The sequence below is a fragment of the Oncorhynchus tshawytscha genome, linkage group LG31 (genome assembly GCF_018296145.1).
Source record: "Oncorhynchus tshawytscha isolate Ot180627B linkage group LG31, Otsh_v2.0, whole genome shotgun sequence".
NCBI classification, from domain to species: Eukaryota; Metazoa; Chordata; class Actinopteri; order Salmoniformes; family Salmonidae; genus Oncorhynchus; species Oncorhynchus tshawytscha.
Window position 1 is genome coordinate 6,952,373 of NC_056459.1, and position 20,957 is coordinate 6,973,329.

At 42.2% G+C, this 20,957-nt stretch overlaps 1 protein-coding gene across 1 annotated transcript; it reads left to right on the forward strand.

Annotated features, from left to right (window-relative positions):
• The first annotated feature begins 1,158 nt into the window (after positions 1–1,158).
• On the forward strand, positions 1,159–19,097 carry LOC112233254 (zinc finger protein 865). The gene is made up of 2 exons (XM_024400756.2): positions 1,159–1,999; positions 13,514–19,097. Exon 2 carries the CDS (start codon positions 13,951–13,953, stop codon positions 17,968–17,970), a length of 4,020 nt encoding a protein of 1,339 aa, XP_024256524.1. The 5' UTR covers positions 1,159–1,999; positions 13,514–13,950; the 3' UTR covers positions 17,971–19,097.
• The last annotated feature ends 1,860 nt before the right edge of the window (positions 19,098–20,957 follow it).

Genomic DNA, 20,957 nt, shown 5'->3' on the forward strand with positions numbered 1-20,957 from the left:
ACACATAAAGACAGACAGAAGATAAACAGGCAAACCGACAGGCAGATTGTCCCTCCCTTTACCCTTCCTAATCTCTGATCAGATATAAATGAGCAGGTGATGCTGCAGCTATATGGTGGTGCGGAGCCCTGTCTTTCAGTTAGGTCAGCAATCCTGTCCTAAAGTTAGGTCAGCAATCCTGTCCTAAAGTTAGGTCAGCAATCCTGTCCTAAAGATAGGTAAGCAATCCTGTCCTAAAGTTAGGTCAGCAATTACGGGAGAGAAAATTAATTTTCAAACGTGCAATATGCTAAATGTACTGCTGTTCAACATAATTTAAATTAATTATATGTATCCATTGATTGTTAAATAATACAATTATTCAAATGCCTCACGAATTGAATTGAAAAGCCCACAATTGAATTAAACCCATCATAACCCAAAATATGTTTGTAACAATGCCTTTGTAAAGAAACAAACATGTAGTGCTTAAAAATATGTCGATTTCATGGACTGTAAAAGCTTGCATCCATATCTCCTTGAATTTGACAGTGGTTTCATTTATCCAGCCCCATCCCTCAGCACTATAGCAAATCAAGTGGCAGGGCTGCCATTTGGATGAAAAATGGATTGTGCCTTTAAAGTATTCAAACTGGATGAATTCTGAAAATGGCCCTATAATTACACTACTCGTTTGCTTAAAATTCCAGGAACATAAAACTCTCTGGGCCAAATGCTCTGAACTAATTATTTCTAATTGCTTTACCTCACATATGTGATGCACATCTGTTAAGTGTCTAGTAATATGTGAGCCACTTTGATATTGTTCTCTCAACCTTTCTTATACCAAAACATGAAGTAATTTGTTCTTTTTTTCCCCCTTTGTCACCCTTGTGGCTTCAGTATGAATGATGTCAGTATGAGCACACATGGAAACTAATCTGGCAATATTTCCTTTAAAAAATGTATTCACTCTATTTCCTAAACTAAAAATGTATTTGAATATAATAACGTTGCTGTTTTCTAATGCATAATTCAACCAAATAAATGCATTTAATTATGTATTTGTCAATGCCATGCAATGGCCATACAAAGATTGGTTGGGTTATACACGCACAAACTAGATACAGTTGGTCGGACTTCTTAACCTGTGACACTACCCGGAAATACAATACAGACCGGAAGCTACCATTTTAAGGAGAAGAACATTAGCAGCCGTAGCCCCTAGACGGGGACACATAAAATTGACACGGGGCGGAAAATATTTGACCGAAGAAAAATAATGAAAATACGACAAAAACTCCAGAAAGGGCTCATTTTGAAGAGTTAACGATTCAAGCATCTGCTTCAAATAAGAGACATATCTGAATTAGCAGGTCAACCCAGCGGAAATAGTTTTTGTTAACAACGAGTCGAAAATAGCCCTCCTGGGCCGATGGGGAGGCAGGCCTTTGAAAATATTTTTCCCTGGATGAAGTAAAATGGCTATCTGACATTAAAAAAAAAGAGGCCGTTGTAGTTATCACGGCATTTCCCGCGCCCTTTTTATGATATTTTTTTCTTCAACCGTTTTGGCAGGGGATTCACATGCTAGATATAATGTTAGCTAAAACGACAGCTATCAACCTATATATTATCTTTGTGGCTAGGTTAGCTTAGCATCGGCTACCTATGCAACCAGGCGTTCATACGATATTCTAATTTATTAGCTAACAACGACATGACTGAAAGACTCCTTTATTCAAATCCAAATAACTTTTTCTTGTTACTTTGGTTGAAAACTGTAGGCAGCCGCCTATAAAAAAAAGGTAACGTTAGTTGGCGAATGACGAACTGCACATTTTTACATTTTTGCCACCACCTGCAATTTTTTTTTTTCAAGTTAGTCTAGTTAGCTGCCTACCTGAAGATCAATGGAAGTAGACCCATTAGTTTATACCTGTTCCCCCTTTTTGATCTTTAATCAAGAAGAAAGCGATACACCAGTCTCCAGCCCATATACATCCCACCAAACCTGTTGGTAAGATATTTTAATATATATTGTTAGAATGGTAGCTACGTTACAACGTTGTAGTGGGGCAAACAAGGTTTTCACAGACCAGCAGGAATTATTAGGCCCAGCTAGGAACGTCACTGATAATTTACAAAGGATTTTATTGACCTAAAAATGTGTGAAAACCCATTCTCTTATGTTTGAAAATATCTCAACTGTAAGCAATTAGCACATATCAGGTACAGGTTTAGACATGGCCGTGTTAACTATCCTTAGTTTTGTCAATTTGCCATGAATAAGGATGCACAGTATGTTATCATGAAATGCTGTGCATGCCAATCGCTTTTTTTTGCTAAACTTTGCACAAGTTATGTCACGTATTTATATTCTGGATTCTCGCTAATATATCTACTTTTTGTTATGTTTTTAGTTGGGTTGCGTTTGCGGGACATTCTACTGCAATGCTGGAGCTATTAACATAAGCATTTCGCTGCACCTGCTATAACACCTGGAAATCTGTGTACCCGACCAATAAACGTTGATTTGACTTAGGCCCAGGCTGCATTCTGTTTAGGCCTATTTGATTGCCTTCTTGGTACTTCAGACTTCAAAGTTCATCGTAGAGAATTTCATAACTTAGCTACATGCATTTACTTTTCTTTGCCTTTGAGGCTTTAGTGCAAGCCTACATCTGCAATTTGTGCATTCTATTGAAGTGCCCTCCCGAAAAAGAGTAAACCATCGAGAACAGAATATCCGACCCATACATAACGTTACTGGTAACACTTAATGTCTATGATATAGGCCCAGCCTTACTATAGTGCTCAGGGAATGTCATTCCATGAGAACGACATGAATATTTTAGACTTTATTTGGAGTAAATGGCCTACATTTGTTAATAGAGTTTCATATGACAATACAAATAATCTATGGAGTAGGCTACTTGTTTGGTTATTATAAGACAGTTGTACCAACTTCTGTTGTCATCATTGTATTTTCTTGGCTATTATAATACCTAACTTGTTTGGTAGCAATAGGTTGGGTGACCTTATCGCCCTTTAAGAAATATAATTGAAAATTATCCACAAGACAGTACACTGTTTTTGTGTCTATTGTTATGGGGACTGACGCAGTGAATTCATTGTTGTACTCTAGCAGAAGTTTTACACTGGGGTTCCTGTGAGATTTACTTTAAAACACTGAAGGTTAGGTGTAGCCCAGGCCCATGTTCAGTTGCAAAATGGTCTTGAACATTGCATATTGAAATTCCATGAATAGAGCTGATGTGATTCCTTATTTCACGTCGGTTCAACATAGCACATTTCTATCTCACCGTTCCAAAACATTGCGTCCTGCTAAACACGCCGCTGGTGTTACTATGTAGCCTATGAATATTCTATGTGAGTTGGATATGTACCTGTGGCATTCCTCCAATTACCCATGTCTCTAACCAAGTCAGGAAAGTCACCTGGAAAAAGGTAAAGGAGATGAATGATTATTTTGACCACACACTGGTGTTTCCCCTGAATATATTTATAGTTGGCTTTGCCCCTAGATCAACTTTAACTTTAATTCACTTTTGGTTAATTGAATTAGTGATGGGCTAGAACAAAGATGTGTCCCCTCTGTGGGCCCCAAGGACCAGAATTGAAAAACACTGGCTTAGTGTGAGTTCTCTTGCACATAATTAACTGCAAACTTTAAATTCACTTCTTCCCAAAGCAAACCTGAGGTGCATGAGGAGTGTATGATTGGCTGACCTAATAGCTGGACCGTTCCATATGATTTCAACCACTTTTTGACTGGATCCCTTTTAATTTGAACAAAACCTTCGATGTTTGCACATGGTAGAAGTGATCAGAAAGTTATTTTTTCGACCTGAATACCAAAACATTCAGGAGATAGAGGTGCTCAAATGTTATTTTTTGAATTTCTTTTTACCCCTTTTTCTCCCCAATTTCGTGGTGTCCAGTTGTTGTAGCTACTATCTTGTCTCATCGCTACAACTCCCGTACGGGCTCGGGAGAGACGAAGGTTGAAAGTCATGTGTCCTCCGATACACAACCTAGCCGCACTGCTTCTTTACACAGCGCACATCCAACCCGGAAGCCAGCCGCACCAATGTGTCGGAGGAAACACCGTGCACCTGGCAACCTTGGTTGGCGCGCACTGCGCCCGGCCCGCCACAGGAGTCGCTGGTGCGCGATGAGACAAGGACATCCCTACCGACCAAGCCCTCCCTAACCCGGACGACGCTAGGCCAATTGTGCGTTGCCCCATGGACCTCCCGGTCGCGACCGGTTACGACAGAGCCTGGGCGCGAACCCAGAGTCTCTGATGGCACAGCTGGCATTGCAGTACAGCGCCCTTAACCACTGCGCCACCCGGGAGGCTGAGGTGTTCAAATTTGACCCATTTTTCATATCCCACCCTACAATGAGACATCCATGTCTTCGTCACAAGAAAAAAACTGAAACTTTTGAGTTTGATATAATTTGAAATCTTAAGAGTTTAACAACCCTGCTTGTATGATTTATTAGGGGGGAAGCATTTTTTGGGGTCTCTTTAACGTCAATTATCTAAACATTTTAGCTTACCCCATTTTACATCTGAGGCATTTGTTGTGCCTGCAATCGGTTGAGACACAGCATACTGTCTTGAATGGTTGCTGTCATGCTTTTGCTGATAAATGTAAAAGAAAATACATGAAAATAGTTTAAATTTAAACTTTCAAATGGTACTACGAAGATGGTTGACTTGAGTGGGAATATCCATTGTTAAAAATGAAATGCCCAGTGCAGTCAAATGTGTTTATATTTCCACACTGAGGTTGGAATAATATTGTGAAAATAACCGTTTTCATGCGCACCCTATTTATATAAAATAAAAAACAAGTTTTGTGATGAAAACAGGAAGTTTCGGTACAATATTATAAACACAGATAGGTGTTTTGTTCATTTGACATGGTGGGATGTTTGTGTCGGTCAAATGGATAATGTGATAAATGGCGGTGGAAATGCCTTAAATGCACAAATGCTGATTTAATTACCATCATATCGAAGAAAACTTGGAGCCACACGGGAATATGGTGTGTGGTCCTCCCACTACGACTCGTGAAACCATGCAGTTTATTAAGCTACAGATGAAGTAAGTTATGAACTTCACAGGGTGGTGAAAGTGCACGCTATAAGTTTGACGCTGCTTTCCAATAAATATCGACGGTCTTATTCTGGTGACATGACTGATGCTTGACTGCCGTTTGATAATGCACCCAGTGGGGGCCCTGGGACCGATTTTGGGAAACCCTGGGCTAGAGTGCAGGTGCCAAGGCCAGAGTAGGCACATTTGCTATTTTAACGCAACTGTTTTTGTGACATTAAACTTGAGATTTTTATTCTGTACATGAAAAAAAAATTGGGGTGGGCACAGTACGCACAGATTTTTCTATGCAACAAGTCAGTTTGATGTCAACACCACTCAAGGTAAAATGCGTGTAAATGTTTTATTCACCTGCAAATATGTTGCCAATTGGAGTTGATAATGCCCTTTTAGTGTAAGAGCTGTTTAAATCGACTGCCTGAAATATCTGCCTGTTGTGGTAGGGTGGAGTTTTGGCCTGCCTGGGGACATTACCGGACGGTAAATGAGTTAATAGACCAATAAAAGTTCCAAAACACTACCAATAACTGGTTTTCAGTTTTTGCTTCACTCCCAGACAGTCCTAGTAAAGGTCTTGCTTGAGAAGTTAAATGAGAGGGAAATGCAAACTTTGCAAGGTGGAGTTGAGGTACATTAATGTTAGTGCACGTGCAATGCTTAAAGTGAAACTGACGGTGTTTTAGCAACATGAAATCTTAGTAAACATCTTTTCATATACACCCCCAGGAGGAATTTGACACCTTTATTTATTTATTTTTTAATATCTGACAACTGAGCACTTAGTATTAAATTTTATTTGTCGCATCTGCTAACCAAATAAAATGTCATACTAAGTGCTCTGTTGTCAGATATTAAAAAATAAATAAAGGTGTCAAATTCCTCCTGGGGGTGTATATGAAAAGATGTTTACTAAGATTTTATGTGAGTGTAGCAAAATACTTGTGCTTCTAGTTCCGACCATGCAGTAATAACCAACGAGTAATCTAACCTAACAATTTCACAACTACCTTATACACACAAGTGTAAAGGGATGAAGAATATGTACATAAAGATATATGAATGAGTGATGGTACAGAACGGCATAGGCAAGATGCAGTAGATGGTATCGAGTACAGTATATACATATGCGATGAGTAATGCAGGGTATGTAAACATAAAAGTGGCATTGTTTAAAGTGGCTAGTGATACATGTATCACATAAAGATGGCAAGATGCAGTAGATGGTATAGAGTACAGTATATGAGATGAGTAATGTAGGGTATGTAAACTTTATATTAAGTGGAATTGTTTAAAGTGCTTAGTGATACATTTTTACATCAATTTTTCCAATATTAAAGTGGCTGGAGTTGCGTCAGTATGTTGGCAGCAGCCACTCAATGTTAGTGGTGGCTCTTTAACAGTCTGGTGGCCTGAGATGGAAGCTCTTTTTCAGTCTCTCAGTCCCTGCTTTGATGCACCTGTACTGACCTCACCTTCTGGATGATAGCGGGGTGAACAGGCAGTGGCTCGGGAGGTTGTTGTCCTTGATGATCTTTATGGCCTTCCTGTGACATCGGGTGGTGTAGGTGTCCTGGAGGGCAGGTAGTTTGCCCCCGGTGATGCGTTGTGCAGACCTCACTACCCTCTGGAGAGCCTTACGGTTGAGGGCGGAGCAGTTGCTGTACCAGGCGGTGATACAGCCCGCCAGGATGCTCTCGATTGTGCATCTGTAGAAGTTTGTGAGTGCTTTTGGTGACGAGCCAAATTTCTTATATGCAACAGTTTGGGCCGCCTGGCTCATTGCGAACTAATTTGCCAGAATTTTACGTAATTATGTCATAACATTGAAGTTTGTGCAATGTAACAGGAATATTTAGCCACCTGTTAGATAAAATACGGAACGGTTCCATATTTCACTGAAAGAATAAATGTTTTGTTTTCGAGATGATAGTTTCCGGATTCGACCATATTAATGACCTAAGGCTCGTATTTCTGTGTGTTTTTGTTATAATTAGGTCTATGATTTGATAGAGCAGTCTGACTGAGCGATGGTAGGTACCAGCAGGCTCGTAAGCATTCATTCAAACTTTCCTGCATTTGAATGCAGCTCTTCACAGTGCTTCAAGCATTGTGCTGTTTATGACTTCAAGCCTATCAACTCCTGAGATTAGGCTGGTGTAACCGATGTGAAATGGCTAGCTAGTTAGCGGGGTGCGCGCTAATAGCGTTTCAAACGTCATTCGGCTCTGAGACTTGGAGTAGTTGTTCCCCTTGCTCTGCATGGGTAACGCTGCTTCGAGGGTGGCTGGCGTCGATGTGTTCCTGGTTCGAGTCCAGGTAGGAGTGAGGAGAGGGACGGAAGCTATATGGTTACACTGGCAATACTAAAGTGTCTATAAGAACATCCAATGAATGAAATACAAATCGTATAGAGAGAAATAGTCCTATAATTCCTATAATAACTACAACCTAAAACGTCTTACCTGGGAATATTGAAGACTCGTGTTAAAAGGAACCACCAGCTTTCATATGTTCTGAGCAAGGAACTTAAACGTTAGCTTTCTTACATGGCACATATTGCACTTTTACTTTCTTCTCCAACACTTTATTTTTGCATTATTTAAACCAAATTGAATGTTTCATTATTTATGAGGCTAAATTGACTTTATTGATGTATTATATTTAGTTAAAATAAGTGTTCATTCAGTTTTGTTGTAATTGTCAATATTACAAATGCATGTTTTTTTTAATCGGCTGATTGATCGGAATTGGCTTTTTTTGGGTCCTCCAATAATTGGTATCGGCGCTGAAAAATCATGATTGGTCGACCTCTATCAACAATTATTGGTGAATCTTTCATATCTGCAAAATACACTGAACAGAAATATAAACGCAACACACAACAATTTCAAAGATTTTACTGAGTTACAGCTCATAAGGAAGTCAGTCAATTGAAATATATTTATTAGGCCCTAATCTATAGATTTCTTATGACTGGGAATGCAGATATGCTTCTGTTGGTCAAGATACCTTAAATACATAAAAAATGGGGCTTGTATCAGAAAATCAGTCAGTATCTGGTGTGACCACCATTTGCCTCATGCAGCGCGACACATCTCCTTTGCATAGAGTTGATCAGGCTGTTGATTTTGGCCTGTGGAATGTTGTCCCATTCCTCTTCAATGGCTTTGCGAAGTTGCTTCATATTGAGCATCCCGAACATGCTCAACGGGTGACATGTCTGGTGAATATGCAGACAATAGATGAACTGGGATATTTTCAGTTCCAGGAATTGTGTACAGATCCTTGCAGTGCATTATCATGCCGAAACATGAAGTGATGGAGGCGAATGAATGACACAACAATGGGCCTCAATCTCGTCACGGTATCTCTGTGCATGCAAATTGCCACCAATAAATTGCAGTTGTGTTTGTTGCCTGTAGCTTATGCCTGCCTGTACCATAAACCCACCGGCACCATGGGGCACTCTGTTCACAACGTTGACATAAGCAAACCGCTCGCCCACGACGTGAACACGATGAATACATGCTTGCTATCTGCATGGTACAGTTGAAACCGCCATTCATCCGTGAGGAGTACACTTCTCCAGCATGCTAGTGGCTGTTGAAGGTGAGCATTTGCCCACTGAAGTTGGTTACGAGTCAGAACTGCAGTCAGGTCAAGACACTGGTGAGGATGATGAGCATGCAGATGAGCTTCCCTGAGACAGTTTCTGACAGTTTACACAGAAATTCTTTGGTTGAGCAAAAACCCACTGTTAAATCAACTGTCCCGTGTGGCAGATCTCAGACAATCCCGCATATGAAGAAGCCGGGTGTGGCGGTCCTGGACTGTCGTAGTTACGTGTGGTCTGCGGTTGTGAGGCTGGTTGAATGTACTGCCAAATTCTCTGAAACGGTGGAGGCGGCTTATGGTAGAGAAATAAACAAAATTCTTTGTCAACAGCTCTGGTGGACATTCCTGCAGTCGGCATGCCAATTGCACGCTCCCTTGAGACATCTGTGGCATTGTGTGACAACTGCACATTAAGTGTAATGATCGTGCTGTTGTGATTTGACGGGTGTGGCATATCAAGAAGCCGATTAAACAGCATGACCATGTGTAAATACACCAGCCAATGACCTCTACATCTGGCTTTTTTACCCTTGGCTCCTGAGTAGCGCAGCGATCTAAGGCACTGGAGGTGTCACTACAGCACCCTGGTTCGAATCCAGGCTGTATCACAACTGGCCGTGATTGGGAGTCCCACAGGGCGGTGCACAATTGGCCCAGAGTCGTCCAGGTTTGGCCGGTGTTGGCGTTATTGTAAATAAGAATGTATTCTTAACTGGCTTGGCTAGTTAAATAAATTAAATTGTCTGAGACTAGCCACCCAGACAGCTTTTTCTGTCTGTTATAAAACCCCTTTGTCGGGAATTTGTTCTTATTGGTTGGGCCTGGCTCCACAGTGGGTTGACAAATGAGTCAAAGGGTGCAATTGGGCTCTAGCCTATTATGTTTTTGACATAATGCAAGCCAAATAGTTTCAATCTAATGGGTACCATTCATTTATTTTGTGTGAAGTAAAACTATAGTTGCATGCCCCTGATGACTTTTGATGACTTTCAATTATAAAATGCAGGTGAAGTGGGTTTAAATGCATATTGTGTGAAAATATATTAGTACCAGTCAAAAGTTTGACACCTACTCATTCAGGGCTTTTTTAAAACTATTTTCTACATTGTAGAATAATAGTGACGACATCAAAACTATGAAATAACACATGGAATCATGTAGTATCCAAAAAAGTTGAAAGAATCAGTATATTTTAGATAGCCACCCTTTGCCTTGACAGATTTGCACACTTGGCATTCTCTCAACCAGCTTCATGAGGAATTATTTCCAACAGACTTGAAGGAGTTCCCACATGCTGAGCACTTGTTTGCTGCTTTTCCTTCATTCTGCGGTCCAACTCATCCCAAACCATCTCAATTGGGTTGAGGTCGGGTGATTGTGGATGCTAGGTCATCTAATACAGCACTCAATCACCCTCCTTGGTCAAATAGGCCTTACACAGCCTGGAGGTGTGTTTTGGGTCATTGTCCTGTTGAAAAACAAATGATAGTCCCACAAAGTGCAAACCAGGTGGGATGGCGTATCGCTGCAGAATGCTGACACGTGGTTGTAACCAAAAATCTCAAATTTGGACTTATCAGACCAAAGGGCAGATTTCCACCAGTAGAATGTCCCTTGCTTGTTTCTTGGCCCAAGCAAGTCTCTTCTTATTATTGGTGTTCTTTAGTAGTGGTTTATTTGCTGCAATTCTACCATGATGGCCTGATTTAATTAGGGATGATTTCATAACAATCTGCATTTTTGGACGGAGATTATGGCTGATTACATTGTATTCCACAAGGAAACTGAGTGTCAGGCTTGACCACCTGTTACGTGGGTGCTTCAAGGAGCCAGGTAAGTTGCTAGCTAGCATTAAACTTATCTTGTAAGAAAACAATCAATCTTCACATAATCACTAGTTAACTGCACATGGTTGATGATATTAGGTTAACTAGCTTTGTCCTGCGTTGCATATAATCATTGCTGTGCCTGTTAAGTTATCATCGAATCACAGCCTACTTCAACTTCGCCAAACGGGTGATTTATTTAACAAAAGAACACCCGCGAAAAAAGCACAATCGTTGCACGAATGTACCTAACAATAAACATCAGTACCTTTCTTAAAATCAATACACAGAGGTATATATTTTTAAACCTGCATATTTAGTTAAAATAAATTAATGTTAACTTGCAGTATTAACTAGGGAAATTGCGTAGTTCATTGCACGCAGAGTCAGGGTATATGCAACAGTTTGGACCGCCTGCGTTGTTGCCAACTAATTTGCCAGAATTTTATATAATTATAACAACATTGATGGTTGCGCAATGCAACTTCAATATTTAGACTCATGTACGCCACCCGTTAGATAAAATACGGAACGGTTCCGTATTTCACTGAAAGAATAAACGTTTTGTTTTTTCTAAATTATAGTTTCCGTATTTGACCATATTAATGACCAAAGGCTCGTATTTCTGTGTTTATTAAATTATAATTAAGCCTATGATTTGATATTTGATAGAGCAGTCTGACTGAGCGGTGGTAGGCAGCAGTCGGCTCGTAAGCATTCATTCAAACTTTCCTGCGTTTGCCAGCAGCTCTTAGCAATGCTTGAATCACAGCGCTGTTTGACTTCAAGCCTATTGACTCCTGAGATTAGGCTGCAATACTAAAGTGCCTATTAGAACATCCAATAGTCAAAGGTGTATGAAATACAAATGGTATAGAGAGAAATAGTCAACGTGTCTTAATTCCTATAATAACTACAACTTAAAACTTCTTAACTTGGAATATTGAAGAACTGGGAATATTGAACCACCAGCTTTCATATGTTCTGAGCAAGGAACTTAAACGTTAGATTTTTTTACATGGCATATATTGCACTTGTACTTTCTTCTCCAATACTGTGTTTTTGCATTATTTAAATCAAATTGAGCTTGTTTCATTATTTGAGGCTAAATAGATTTTATTTATGTATTCTATTAAGTTAGAATATATTGTTGTAATTGTCATATGTTGTACTGTCATATATGACAATTACAACGATACTGAATGAACAATGAGCATATATATAGAAATCGGTCGATTTGAATCGTTATCGGCTTTTTTTGGTCCTCCAATCGGTATCGGCATTGAAAAATCATAATCGGTCGACCTCTAGTCTGTTACTTCAACTCAGTTTCTTTGGGCTGCAATCTGAGGTGCAGTTAACGCTAATGAACTTATCCTCTGCAGCAGAGCTACATTTCCTGTGGCGGTCCTCATGAGAGCTAGTTTCATCATAGTGCTTGATGGTTTTTGCAACTGCACATGTGGAAACTTTCAAAGTTTTTGAAATGTTCTGCATTGACTGACCTTCATGTCTTAAAGTAATGATGGACTGTCGTTCCTCTTTGCTTATTTGAGCTGTTTTTGCTATAACATGGACTTGGTCTTTTACCAAATAGGGATATCTTCTGCATACCACCCCTACCTTGTCACAACACAACTGATTGGCTCAAACGCATTAAGAAGGAAAGAAATTCCACAGATTAACTTTTAACGAGGCACACCGGTTGAGAATTGAGATGCGTTCCAGGTGACATCCTCATGAAGCTGGTTAAGAGAATGCCAAATTGTGTGCAAAGCTGTCAAGGCAAATGGTGGCTACCTTGAAGAATCTGAAATATTTGGATTTGTTTAACACATTTTTGGGGTACTACATGTGTGTTATTTCATAGTTTGAATGTATTTATTTTTCTACAAGAACATAGTAAAAATGAAGCGAAACCCTTGAATGAGTAGGTGTCAACTTTTGACTGGTACTGTATATAATAACATTTTCTTTGTAATTTTATCCTCTTTTCTCCCCGATTTCGTGATATCAAATTGGTAGTTACGATTTTGTCTCATCGCTGCATCTCCCCAATGTGCTCGAGTGAGGCAAAGGTCAAGTCATGCGTCCTCCGAAAGATGTCCCACCAAGCCGCACTGCTTCTTAACACACTGCTTGCTTAACCCGGAAGCCAGCCACACCAATGTGTTGGAGGGGACAACTGAAGTCGCCTGGCCCGCCACAAAGAGTCGCTAGAACGTAATGACCCAAGGAAATTTCCCCGGCCAAACCCTCTGTTAATAGCCCGAACAACGCTGGGCCAATTGAGCACGGTCCTATGGGGCTCCCGGTCATGGCCGGCTGTTTCATAGCCGGGATTGAACCCCACTCCAATGCACTGCCTTAGACAGCTGCGCCACTCGAGAGGCCTGAAATGCTGATTTCTAACATCTAATGTGACCCCTGCTTCTACCATAGGCAAATATGTATAGAACTATTTGTTCATATCAAAAGGGGTGAGATCAAAAAGTGATTGAAATCAAATGGAAGGACAAGCAACTTTGGTTCTCTGGGGCCATTGTCCTGTTTTTTTGCTCTTTCATATCAGTGTCTTATTCAGACCTCAAAATGTAGGCCCTTTTGTGTTTCAATAAAGTAAATTATTGTAATCCTTTAGTACCTGCAGTTGGTTATATTACCAAATGCACCTTTTAACATAGTTGATGCCTGTTTTGGTCTACACAACAGTTCTTGTAAATAATCAATCTTTTGAAGGCACAAATGTTTGTTTACATTTTGACCATTCTTAAGTTGGAAAATGAAGGTCTCCAGAGTTTTGTCTAGCGATAAGTGGTCATGTATGCCAACACTGGGAGCTGAAAATAATTTGAAATTATGCTTGGTAAATTCTCTGGGGATGAGGTGCTATCAAGCTCCCGGGCTATTTAACTTAATCCATATTTCTGTTTTTCCCCAGTCTTCGAGATCGTGACATCAACAGGCAGACAAAGAAGTGAAACACCTGTTCATCCTTCATCTCCCCAGCTGGATGCTGACAGCTTCACATTTTTGGTGAAAAATAAAGACTACAACTATAGAAGGAATCTAAAAACACTACGTAGACTGCATACTATTTATACTTTGTGTTTTATACATTGTATTCCAAATTAGGAAAATAACTTATTATTTAAAAGGACCTTTACCTGCTCTTCTTGGTTGTAACGTGCAAGCGGTAGGCATTAATTTGTATAAGAGGGGATAGACATTGGTAGCAGCGAGTCATTCTAGTTGTTCAAGAAGCATTACTTCCAGTAGCTGTGGCTATTGATCATTCGATTATTATTGGTGCGATATTGTTGTGGTTCAACAGTAGGGCGAGTGACCCAGGAACAACCTCCCATCAGTGAGCGGGAGATGTTCCAGTTCAGTAAGTACCCCTTGGACATTCTAGATATGCTAAGTGGACACCAAGCCCACCAGTTTAAAGGCCTTGGATTGGAAAGACAGTTCCAGCACCAACAGCAAGTCCAACTTCAGCACCAGCAACAGCTTCAGCAGCAGCACCAACAGCAGGGGGAGTCGTCAGGGGCTCTTCTATCTGGGCTTGGTCTGGGGTCGCTTCAGGGGTCTAGAAGTAATGCTTTTGCTGATTCGTCATCTATATTTGCCAAAATGAGTGCCCCACCTCCACCAATATCACACCAGAGCCAGTCCTCATCCTCACACAGTTCACGGAAATCCAGCAAGATGAGCAGTAGTGTTAGTGGGAGCTCTGCTGCAGGATACCCACAATTCTTACGTCCGTTTCACCCTGCAGAAGCAGCGCTAGCCCAGGAGCAGCTGCACTCTGGAATGGGACGTTTTGACTTTGGGGGTAGTAGCAGTGGAGGATCTGGTGTTATTGGAGGAGTAGTTACATCTGCACCACCACCCTTACACCCTGGCCTCTCTGTTCCCCAAGCCTCACCTGGACCATCCTCCTCCTCGCCCTCCCCATCAGCCTCATCGTCCGCCTCTAACAACCCTGGCAGTGCAGTTTCCTCCCTAGGGCAACCACTCGTTGGGCAGTCTGATCCACGTAGCTTACATCAGCAGTTCAGTTGCATGCTTGCCGCCAATCAGTACTTTCTTTCTGGTGTCCCGACCAACAGCAGTCTGGAGCAGTTTCTGGTTCAACAAGGGGGTCATAATCATCTTGGCCTGGGTTTGGGCCAAGGAGCTAGTGACTCGAGCTCAGCCCTTGCCCCACCTCCAGCTCTTCACTCCTCTCACAGTCATAGTCACTCCACCCCCCAGCCTCAACAGCAGCAGCAACCATTGGCACCCCATGCTTTATCTCACTCTCACAGCCATACCCACCCACACCATCCTCTTCACCCAACACCTCAGCCGTCATCTCTGGGTGGCTTTGATTTCCAAGGTATTCCAGTTCTCTCCTCCAATCAGCTGGCTTCGTTGATGCAACAAGAGGCTAGTGGTATGCCCCTCCCTCTACCACTCCATTTATCACTTTCGAAAGATGAAGGGAAAGGAGACAGTGGAAGTGGTGGTAGCAGGAGAAAGAAGGCTATGGCTGGCTACCTTCCTCAGAGAAAAGCAGATGGCACCAGTCACAGCAGTGGTAGTAACTGCCACAGCAGCTCCACTGAACACAGTCAAAATTCAACCATTCAACCGGGCCTTGTAGGAGGAGCCATAACCAGCCTTGGTGGTAACCATTCATCAGTTCTCTCTTCAACACAACAGTCCTCCTCAACGGTCTCCTCTTCCTCCTCAGCCCCTTCCTCATCCACAGCGTCTGTGTTGGTAGCTAATGATTCACAGCTACCTAAACCTGAAAATCTAAATCCCATGGCCTCCATGCCTTGTCAACCTGACCCTGAAGCCATCTACCACTGTGGTGAATGTGGAAAGACTTTCAGTCATCTTACAAGCCTTCGCAGGCATCTCCGTAGTCATGGTTTGACTTCTGAAGATGCCAAGCCAGACACTTCAAGCGAAGACAAAACATTCTGTTGCACTGAATGTGGAAAGGGTTTCAAGAAAAGGGGGCACCTCCTCCAGCATGGTGTTATCCATTCAGGGGCTCGTCCATTTGCATGTGGTGTCTGTCAACGGTCTTTCAACCGCCGTGAGTCCCTCACCAGGCATGAGAAAATCCATGATGATAAGCCTTTCCGATGCCCTGCTTGTGGTCGCTGCTTCCGAGAGAGCACCTCTTTGCTAAACCATGCTGCGTCTGGCACCTGTGGAAAGCCTGGAAGGAATTCCCGGCCCAGACCAAGTGGTAGTGGTGAAAATCAAAGCTCATCAAGTGCAAGTAGCAGCAAAACTGTAATGGAGGCTGGAGGCAGTGGTACAGGTGATTACCAACGAGATGGCGCGAGCAAATTTGGCACAGATTATTCAAGGAACCGGCCATCATACCAGCCATCCTACAGTGTCGATGACTACAGACGACAGCAGGCTAACCCATCTTGTTATTCTGGAGAGAGCTCCCATGGCAGTGGGATGTCAAGCCAGACACTCAGAAAGGCACCACTGGCTCCTACCTTACACCCACACCCTCAAAGTCAACAGCAACACCATCTCCATCAACAGCAACCTCATCTTCCTCTTTCATCTCTATTGGATGACTCTGAGGATGAGGTCACTAGCAGTGCCATGTCTGCCATTGCTGCAGCTGCCGCTGCATCCTGCGAGATAAGTACTGGCGAGAGTCGAGGAGAGGAGAGAAGAGACATCATTGGAGGTTTGCTTGGAGGACTTGGCTTTGGGAATATGGGCGTCTCACCAGGTGGTCCATCATCTACATCTGAAATCGATAAGACCTACAGATCAGGAAGTGGCTCTACCATCCCTTTAACCCATCCAAGCCAGCAGATGATGAATGCTAAACCGAAAAAGCCCCGCAAGCCTCGGCAGAAGAGAGAACCAGGACCTGATGGAATCATAGTTCGACAAAGAAGAAGTCGTGGAGAGGGAGAACGGCCATATTCATGCGGAGTTTGTGGTAAAGGATTCAGGAGACGTGAGACCCTGCGTCGGCATGACCGTGTTCATACAGGTGAAAAGCCACACCGGTGTGATGTTTGTGGGAAAGAGTTCCGGGAGTACTTCCATCTTACTAAACATTCCACTGTGCATTCTGGGCAGAAGAACTACAAATGTGACCTATGTGGTAAAGAGTTTGCTTACGCTCAGAGCTTGGTGAGACATGGAAAATTACACACAAAAGTGGAATTGGATGGTACACCAGGAGGAAAAATTGCTAAAGGCCATGGAGGGGTTATTAGTCTAGATGGAAATCAAGCAAACTCTCAATCTTATTATCCGTACCCTCAAGAAAAGTCTCAGGGGTCCAGCTCATCCACTCAGCCCCCTCAGCCTCCTCAGAAGCTCTTTACATGCACAACGTGCTGGAAATCCTTCCGCCATCAGTTCCACTTGACAGCTCATCAACAAACTGTCCATGGTGGTGGAATAAGGGGTGAAAAGAATTTCTGCTGTGAGGTATGCGGGAAGGCCTTTGCTTATTCTAACAGCTTGTCCAGGCACAGGCAATCGCAACATGGATTGGGCCGCACCGGGTCAGCAAACCCACCAGCTGGTGGAACCCAACATCCTTCTCAAGCAGATCAGTACATCCCTCTTTTTGAATCAGGCCACCCCTTAACTTATCCGTCAGGCTCCTACATGCCAAACCAATCCTCCCAAGGTCAACACCGCCCTTTTCAGTTCCAGTCCCAAGAAGGATGGGTTGGTGGCAAGAGAAAAAGAGAGAAAAAAAGGAGGGTCGAATATCAAAGTATAATGAGAGGGGGGCAACTAGTAGGGGTTGCCTTGAATAAGGCCACGAGCAGGAGACTCAAAGTGATGAAGCGGAAAAAGGGAATAATGCATGAGAAGCTTAAGCAAAAGAAACTGCTCGCCCAGCTCCTGAGGATGAGAGGAGGGTATAGAGTTAGACAATGGTGCGGCGGTGTGGTTAAAGTCAGTGGGCTGTCATCTATGGAAGTCCCCATAAAACGTTTTCCATGCCAGTACTGCCCCAGCACCACATTCGCCAGTCAGGCCAAACTTTTGCTCCATCGTTCTGTGAGGCATCCTCCAAGAAATAACGGCCACCAGGCCCGTCTGAAGTGCTCAGTCTGCGGAAAGCGTTCTCGGACATTACGGAAAGCCCTCATTCATCGTGGACGTCACCTTTCCCAAGGGCGGTTCTCATGTCCCAAATGCCGCTCCCGCTTCTGGAATGGATCTCTCCTGGAGAGGCACAGCGTCGCATGCCAGGGTCAATCTATGTTAGGTAGTGGAAACTGGGCCTTGAAAGTGAACTTGCCCCCAAGAGAGGTTGTTGAGAAGACAGCGGAAAAAGAGGGCCAGGGGGGCCTGCCTGGGAGAACAACAGTGGTGACTGAATACAGCCACTAATTATTTTCTAGTGTAGGATTTTTTTAAACTAAAAAGCAAGCAAGAACTAGTGAATTTTAAAGATGTGGACAACAGGCTTATACATCCCATACAATCCTTAATATAGCAGAGATGTTTGTAAAGAAGACTTTTAAAGGCTCACATCTAAAGCACCATCCACCGGTCTTTGCTTCCCCAAAGGGGAGAGAGTATTCTGGATCTGAGTGTTTGAGTAGCACCTCTTCTAAAATACTTTCAACCACAGTATCGTTTTTGTTGGCTGTGTTTGCGCTGGGATTATGAATGCATACTAGTAAGAGTGGAGTACCAAAAGTACTGATGTTTTATGTTTTCTGTCATTATTCACAGTTAAACAGTAGTCTTTGTCTCGTTCTGTACTGTGTTTTTTTTCTTTCTTTGTTCCCTGTAGAGATTATTTTTCATACAGATGTTTGGCCTGAAGCTATAAAATTGGCCGGTAAGACAGGCCAGTCATTCTAAGAAGCAATTTATCCGAAAAAGGAAGTCAATTAAGTCAAGTCACTCCTGTTATGAAACTTGACTTACCAAATTGATTAATCACTTAGTGTAACTGGAGGTATCTTTTCAAACATTCGGTTAAATTTTACTAAACTGACTAGCTGAATAGGTTGAAATGGATCAGAATGGAATGCGAGAGCATTTTTCTGTAAACTATTCCATTATATATATATATAATGGGAAAACATTAATGGGACTTAGGTGTCAGGAATGGAAAAGGTCAATGGGAACAACCGGAGAATACTGTACAATTCGTATTATATATTGTTTATTTGCATTTTTTTTTTTTTTATACTCCCAAGTATCATTTATTTTATAATTGTTGCTATTCTATGGGTGGGTGGGAATGAGTTTGGGGACTGTCTTTGTAAAACAATGGGGTGATGAGTATATGTATCGATGTGATTTTTCCCTTCCCCTTTTACCAACCCTACGCCACAGTTAAGCCCTATCCCGTAACACGCATACACAATTGTTCATTACCACTGTTCCCCAGTGTTTTCCTTTCAGTAAACTAAAACATTAAATATTATTACTAAATAACTATCCTTTTCTTTGCCTAAAGTGAATTGTTGAAACCCTCAAATCTAATAAAAAATTTAAAAATCTCATGCCTTCCCCTTTTATTTAAATCAGTGGTATTTGAAGTCGCACCCTAGTGGGGACGCATGGGAAATGCAATGGGGGTCTAATTTGTATACGGGTAGACCAGAAACCCACATCCCTGATTGTAAGATTAGCGGCAACCCTGAGAAGCACCTGCTGCTCATCGGTTGTTCCCTTCAAATGCTGTTTTGATTTCAAATAAGTTTACCTACACAATGAAGAAGGCTGTAAATCCTAAATGTCTCTCTACGCGCTATCCCTGATGTAGTGAAAATAATTTCAAAAATGTAAAAATTAAGTAAGCTTTAATGCAACATATTTAAGTGCGGACTGATTACGCTATTTGTTTGAGTGGGTGGGGTTGGTAGAAATTCTGGCCAAAAAAATGGTCTCCGCACTGAAAAAGTTTGAATACCACTGATTTAAATCGAGAGCAATTTTTGCCAAAGCACAAATGCCCGCTCCTAAACAGTTCGCTATTTATTTACCTTCATATACAGTGCTTTCGTAAAGTATTCAGACCCCTTGACTTTTTCCATATTTTGTTACATTATAGCCTTATTCTAAAAAAATAAAAAAATGTTTTTCACCCTCATCAATCTACACACAATATCCCATAATGACAAAGTGAAAACAGGTTTTTAGTCATGTTGGCAAATGTATAAAAAATATTTTTAAAAACACCTTATTTACATAAGTATTCAGACCTTTTGCTATGAGACTTGGAAATTGAGCTCCGGTGCATCCTGTTTCTATTGATCATCCTTGATGTTTATACACCTTGATTGGAGTCTGCCTTTGGTACATTGAATTGATTGGACATGATTTGGAATGGCACACACCTGTCTATATAAGGTCCTATAGTTGACTATGCATGTCAGAGCAAAAACCAAGCTATGAGGACAAAGGAATTGTCCGTAAAGCTCCAAGACAGGATTGTGTCGAGGCACAGATCTGGAGAAAGGTACCAAAAGATGTATGCTCCATTGAAGGTTCGTTGCCTCCATTCTTAAATGGAAAAGTTTGGAACTACCAAGACTCTTCCTAGAGCTGGCCGCCCGGCCTCACTGAGCAATCGGGGGAGAAGGACCTTGGTCAGGGAGGTTACCAAGAACCCAATGGTCCCTCTGACGGAGTTCCTGTTCGGAGATGGGAGAACCTTCCTGAAGGACAACCATCTCTGCAGCACTCCACCAATCAGGCCTTTATGGTAGAGTGGCCAGACAGAAGCCATTCCTCAGTAAAAGGCACATGACAGCTTGCTTGGAGTTTTCCAAAAGGTACCTAAAGGACTCGGACTATGAGAAACAAGATTTTCTGGTCTGATGGAACCAAGATTCAACTCTTTGGCCTGAATGCCAAGTGTCAGGTCTGGAGGAAACCTGGCACCATCCCTACGGTGAAGGAAGCATGGTGGTGGCAGAATCATGCTGTGGGGATGTTTTCAGCGGCAGTGACTGGGAGACTAGGCAGGACTGAGTGAAAGATGAACAGAGCAAAGTACAGAGAGATCCTTTTTTGAAAACCTCCTTCAGAGCGCTCAAGACCTCAGACTTGGGCGAAGGTTCACCTTCCAACAATACAACGACCCTATGCACACAGCCAAGACAACGCAGTAGTGGCTTCGCGACAAGTTTCAATGTCTTTGAGTTGCCTTGAACCCTATCGAACATCTCTGGAGAGTCCTGAAAATAGCTGTGCAGCGATGCTCCCCATCCAACCTGAAAGAGCTTGAAAGGATCTGCAGAGAAGAATGGGAGAAACTCCCCAAATACAGGTGTGCCAAGCTTGTAGCGTCATACCCAAGAAGACTCTAGGCTATAATTGCTGCCATAGGTGATTCAACAAAGTTCTGAATAATT